The sequence below is a fragment of the Parus major genome, chromosome 2, assembly GCF_001522545.3.
Source record: "Parus major isolate Abel chromosome 2, Parus_major1.1, whole genome shotgun sequence".
Classification (NCBI taxonomy): Eukaryota; Metazoa; Chordata; class Aves; order Passeriformes; family Paridae; genus Parus; species Parus major.
The window spans coordinates 118,995,670-119,001,809 of NC_031769.1; the positions used below are offsets into that span (position 1 = coordinate 118,995,670).

Sequence of the window (6,140 nt, forward strand, 5' to 3'; positions counted from 1 at the left end):
TAATTCTTAGGTATAACGGGAACAAGTCTTGGTGAGAACCTGCCCTGCAATATCAAGTAAGTGCAAATTCACTATTACATAGAATTAGTTACTTGTGAAGAAGTGACTATTGCTCATTAAAATGGTCAGCTTTCCATGTTATTTCATCCAAATAATGTATATAGTATTTGTTTATAGGGTTACTATACACTTGTATTGAGTGTCTCTAAAACCCCCTTCTTCATTCCTTTTGGCTTCCTTGGCTCATATAAAATTCTGAAATTCAAAACTGCCTATATCACTGCCAACATTAAATATTTAACTAAAATTTTATATCTGATGGAATCGTGTACCTGGTCCTTTTAGGGTCCTTTTAGAATCATTAAAGAAAGACAGAGCAACTTTCAGATACTTACTGAGATCTTCAAATAATTTATTCAATTCCCTCTTTCACCTGGGATACCCTATGGCAACTGTACATCTTACATAGTCACCTTTACTTAGCCAAAAAAATCTAATTTTTACTCACTATCCGTAGCATATCTCAGAGTTCTTTAAATAGTACATGTATAAAGATACTAAGAGGGAAAAGTATGGCTTAGGTATTTTTTATGTGCAAACTATGTTTCTTTTGCTCAGAGTTGTTAATGTTTTCAATATGAGAGACATACTTTCCTTGTGTAAGCAAAGCATCAGAAAGGAAAGGTTAATGATGGCTAAGGATCTGCTCCTTATTCTCTATTCCCACACAGAATAGAAACAAAGCAAAGTACCACACAACATTTCTATTAATCTAAAGTCATAAAAATATTGTTGGGAGGCAAGCATTCCTCTTTATATGTGCACTGTTTGCCCCAGAAGTCAATGCAGGTAATCTGCCAGTCATATTTCACATGAAGCAGATTTTGGCTGAATCTCAGTTGCAGGTAATTTGGCATTTTATTTGTAAAACAGCTTCAGCAAATTCTGCATAACTTTATGGGATCAAGAAGGTTCATTTTTTACCTTGTGAAAGGAACATTAATATAACCCAAAATCATCATGCATAAACTAGCTAAATCTAATAAAAATATATGCATTTCTTACCTTCTGTGCTTGTAAACTGTAGATATGTGAGATAGTTTTTCATTTTAAGTTTCCCTTCCACACACCTCTGTAACTATCCAGACAAACCAAACAGACTCCACAAATGAAACTAATTTACTATATCAGGTTGCCAAAAACTTAATAAAAAAAAAGGAGACTTTTATTATCATTCAGTGGAATCCATTAATTCTTAAATATAGCATTTTAGAATGCTTTACTCACCTCATTCATGTAAAGAACTGATCTGACTTTTAGCTGAGTAAAAAAGTGTTTCAAAACTGTATGTATTTTTGTTGTGTCTTTCTGGGTGATGAATGCCAGAATATTTGACCTACCTGACATTTCCTTGGAAAGACAGCAGCCTTCATCTCAGGACAAACCCACAGGGAACCTGTTCAATTATCTGATCTTTTTCTAATCATATAATGCATCTCATTGAGAGAGAAGACTAATTTACTTTTTAAAAACAATATTTATGAACCCAAGGATTAAAATTAATGATTTGAAATATCAGTTCCTTACTGAAGAAATCTAAACCTCCCTAATTGCTGTATTAAGAGAAGTATACACCAGTATATATGTATCTGTATAGAGGTATGTAAAAGAAAAATCTGAGCCTTGTACAACATTCAGTATCTAAAGCTGTCATTTTCTCTCCAGATTTTGGGCTGAAATGTCACCTGTGACCACTGTTTACATCTGTTCTAAAATTACTGACAATCTGTTAGGACACCACCATGTAGCTGTGTCTGTTACTATAACAAATGCAGTAAGTGCATTCATTACTTTATGAAGGAAGTATCTCTATTTATTATGCAGCCACAAAGAAAAATGTACTTGAGAGCATGCAGTATGGTGCATGGGTGGAAGCAATCCTATGTTTTTCTTCATGTCACACTCCTCACCTCCAAATTTGATCTACTGTATTTACTTAACATAACCACTTCATATTTGGGAATACACACTGAACATTTTTCCCCATCACTCTACACAGACCTTTCCATACTGTTTAAAGTGCTCCAGCTTTCCTTGATTTTCTGATCTCCCAGAGTCGTTAACCAATTACAGCTGGGATCAAGGCCAAAACCAGCTAAGTATCACAACTGAAATTATCTCAAGTGGTTCCTTCATTAAACTGCTGAATAATCTTTTTTTAGGCTCCAGATAAACATTGGTTGTATTTTCTCACACCTTATGCCTTCCTAAAGGTCCTTCATTTTTGCTTTATTGTTTATGTTCTTTTCATTTTATAAGCTTCCTAGAGGAAATGAGGTGACTTCCCACCTCAGCTACATTAACTGCAAATTAGGATAGCCCTCTTCCTTCTCAGACTTTCTCTGGAAAAAATGGAAGTTAAATTATATTATGGTCTCTGTACAGCTTGCCTCCAAATCACTAAAAGCAGCAATTTCAGCAGATCCTGGACTATGGTTTCATTTTATTTTGTAGTGCCTCTGGATCATTTTGTATTTCACAAGAAGAAAAGCAATTTTTTGCACTTTACCTACTTCTAGGACATACCAATAGCCAGACTTGGTCTTCTATGAAGTATTTCAAACAAGAAGTCTATGACATAGAATGACCTGGCAACAAATTAGGTTAAACTGTTTCTTGTTAAATAATTGTTTCTTCCTCCTCACTGCTTATATTAGCAAGAGGTGGCTTTTTCTTCTCTAAAGCAATTCAGTTTCCTCCCTTACTGTGAGTTTACTGCTGATACAATATTTTGATAAAAATAAAATCTTATCTCAGGAGTTTTAATATTAAAAGAGGAAAATTCTGTTCTCAACTAGGAAAACTTATCTGATTTTCCCACTGCAAAAATACAGATAAAAGCAAAACACATTACAGATGGAAATGCCAAAGAGCAGCAGAAGGAGCTATTACAGTATATGACATTGATTTCTTAATTTACATTTATTTATTCTTCTGCTTCATAGAAGAGAATATTGCAGAGCATTCTTTAAGCTGGTAAAACTTGGCCATCCCTGCTGCTTGATAAAGTACTCCACCTCAAATGAAATGTTTGGGGTGAAAGTGTTCTTATCTGACTCTTGCTGAAGATGTATCTGCCCTCAAGAGATGGGGAAGATAACAGTGTTTACAAAAGTGGATTTCAAGAACATGCATTACAAAGACGCTCGCATATGGATGCAGTCACACACTATCACAGCACGAGTAAGTCATTGTAACAAAGCTTTTAATGTCATTTATAAAAAAATAGAGTTATTTACATTTGCAAGTTATTTGATGGCATCCTCTTTTATTACAATGTTTGAATCTGTAAGGAAATGTGACACTAGCTCATTTGAGAGTAAACTTCTCAATTATAAGCATAACAGTACAGGAAAAATATTTAAAACACTGTGAATTCCTGTTATTTTGCAGCATCATACAAACACAGTCTTTACAACACATGCACCCTGGCCTTACAGTAAGCAGAATTCCCTTCCAGATTAAGGCACAGAAACTCTGCCACATTTCTAGGGACAGTCCCACATTCTTACATGTGGAATTTCAAAACATAACCAAAGGAATTACTTTAATTCCAATGGGTCGTAGCAGAATGTGTCCACTTACACATTTTTAAGAAAACGCTGATCAAAGGGACCAAGAGAAAAAATGTATGACTAATTGCATAATTGCAGTAAACCAGACCCATGAATACAAAAGCCATCAAAATATATTATAAATCTATCTGACTTTCAAAGCTACTTTAAAATACTGTTTTGCTTTACAATACAAATAACACTGTTTGGGGTTAGTTTGTAGAATTGTATTTTGGTCCATGCTGTTAATTCTATATCATTATATTCCTCTTCCATTAGTTTAAATGCCTCAGAACAGCAGGTCCTCAGGCAGTGGTAACAATGATGAAGCCAAGTCTTAGACTTCAGCTGCTGCAGTCAGTTCATAAAACCTCTAATTTCAGCCACCTCCATTCTTTACTGCTTTAAATAATCTGCCCTCAGAACACTAAGGGAAAGAATGATGAGGGATGCAGATTTAACACTGTTAGAGATGGGGGTTTGCCCCATCTTCTAGTCCTGAGCTGATAAATCACAGCTCTTAAAAATATCCAACCCATTAAAAAAAAAAAAAAAAAATCAACAATAAAAAATCCTCAATTTAGTCTGACTACGCAGTAGTTCCACATAATCTGCTGGCAGTAGAAACTTCTTTGGTGTCAGAGTCAGGTCTTCCTGAAACCACAAACGGCCAAGTCTGGATGCAAAACAAACAAAAAAAAAAAGGTATTTCATATTAAATATGAAGAAAGTTTATCCTCGTATGAAACTGGAGCTTTATTACTGATAGATGTCCAACTCTGGTTCAGTTGCAAACACGTCATCATGTTTTAGTCCCTGTGGGAAGCACAGAGAGAGCCGAGTTCCTCTAACAAATATTTTCATTACGGTTTTCATTATAATTAAACGCTCCACAGAAGGTTTGCAATAGTCAGCGACAATGTTCGCATCCAAACTGCAACATTTCTCTGGCTTTGAAACCTCGCGTCTTTTAATAAATAGAAAGCATGTAAACTATTCCAAAGTAATCACTCTGCTATATATAAGAAAATGTTTTAACTCTGTGACAAGAATCGGGCATTTAATTTTGCACCGATAAACTCATGACGCTCTGCTTGTGCTGCAGGCCAGCCCGCAGACGGAGTTACTCCTTTTTCGGACACTATGCTTGCCTAATGCCCAAGGAATGTAATCTTTAGGGTCCCCTATTCCGACTCCCCAGTACTGACACACCCGCCATCACCGAAAGCTAAGCGCGGCCCCGGAGTCGTCCACGGTGCGAGGGCCATCGAGGATTTGCAGAGCAGCCAGGGCCGCTCCGCCGCTCCTTCCAGGGCGGGCACGGCCTGAGCGCTGCCCCCCTGCCCGGGGATCGGCCCCAGCGGTGGCCGGGGATTCCCCGGGGGTGCCCCTCGCCGCATCCCGCCCGCCCCCCGCTCCGTACCAGGTTGACGGGATGGACGTAGCCGTTCTCGTAGCGGTCCTCCTGCAGGAGCTGCCGGAGGTGGGCAATGTAGCTGGACGCCAGACGCAGCGTGTCCAGCTTGGAGAGCTTGGTGTCGGGCGGCACCCAGGGCAAGCTCGTCTTCAGCCGGGAGAACGCCTTGCTCAGCACCCGCATCCGCGCCCGCTCCCGCGCGTTGGCCGCGTTGCGCTGGGACTGCTTCCCCTCGGGCGGCGGCCCCCGGGGCCCCGACGCCGCCTTCTTGCCCCCGGGGCCGCCGCCCCGAGCCCGTTTCCTCTTGCAGCCGCTGCCCGCCGGCCCCGCCGCGCAGCTGCCCTCGCCGTCCTCCTCCTCCTCTTCTTCCTCCTCTTCCTCCTCCTCCGCCGCCGAGGAGTTGTCCCCCGAGGGGTAGAGCTCGCCGCGGGGCTGGCGCTTGGCCGGCGGCGGCGGGTAGTCCAGCTGCAGCGCCCGCAGGTCCATCTCGGGCAGCTCCTCCGCCTCGCTGGCGGAGCCCGTGGACATGGTCCCGGGCGGGCGGCGGGGAGGCGGGCAGCGCGGCAGGCAGGCGGGGGCGGACGGCCGAGCCGAATCGGCCCAGAGCGGGGCGGCCCCGCCGCGGAGAGTCCGTGCCGGGGCGGGGGCGCGGGGGGGCGCGGAGGGGGGATGCGCCCCTTGACAGCGCTATATATCGGGTGTCCGCGGAGCGAACCATCTGCCGGGCGGAGGGGAGGAGAGGGGCGCGGGGCGGGGGTCGGCCCTGCGGAGCCCCGCGCCGGGGGCGGCGCCTCTCCGCGCTGGCCCGCGGTCCGCTGCGGGGCTGCTGCGGCGGTGCGCAGAGCCAGACCCCTGTGTGGGGACACACACGCGCGCATGGGGGTACTCGGACACGCGGGACGTCTCCGTGTCTGTCTGTGCTCTTGGGCATCCCGCCTTTCTCACTGCTCAGACCCCTCTCCTCGCCGCGGAGGACATAAATTATCTCCAGGGATGGTCCCGCCAGTGTTTGCGCGGGGACGAGCGCACCGCTCCCTGCGTCCACGGGCTAAGCGCGATCCGGTGCTCTGCTGCCAGCTCACCTACACTCGCTCTTTCTCTTGCCCTTC

At 43.6% G+C, this 6,140-nt stretch overlaps 1 protein-coding gene across 1 annotated transcript; it reads right to left on the reverse strand.

Moving 5' to 3' along the window:
• Positions 1–3,244: 3,244 nt before the first annotated feature.
• MSC (musculin) lies at positions 3,245–5,679 on the reverse strand. Its single transcript, XM_015615338.2, has 2 exons — positions 5,038–5,679; positions 3,245–4,290 (listed from the first exon to the last, which is right to left on the reverse strand). Exons 1-2 carry the CDS (start codon positions 5,557–5,559, stop codon positions 4,204–4,206), a joined length of 609 nt encoding a protein of 202 aa, XP_015470824.1. The 5' UTR covers positions 5,560–5,679; the 3' UTR covers positions 3,245–4,203.
• Positions 5,680–6,140: the final 461 nt, after the last annotated feature.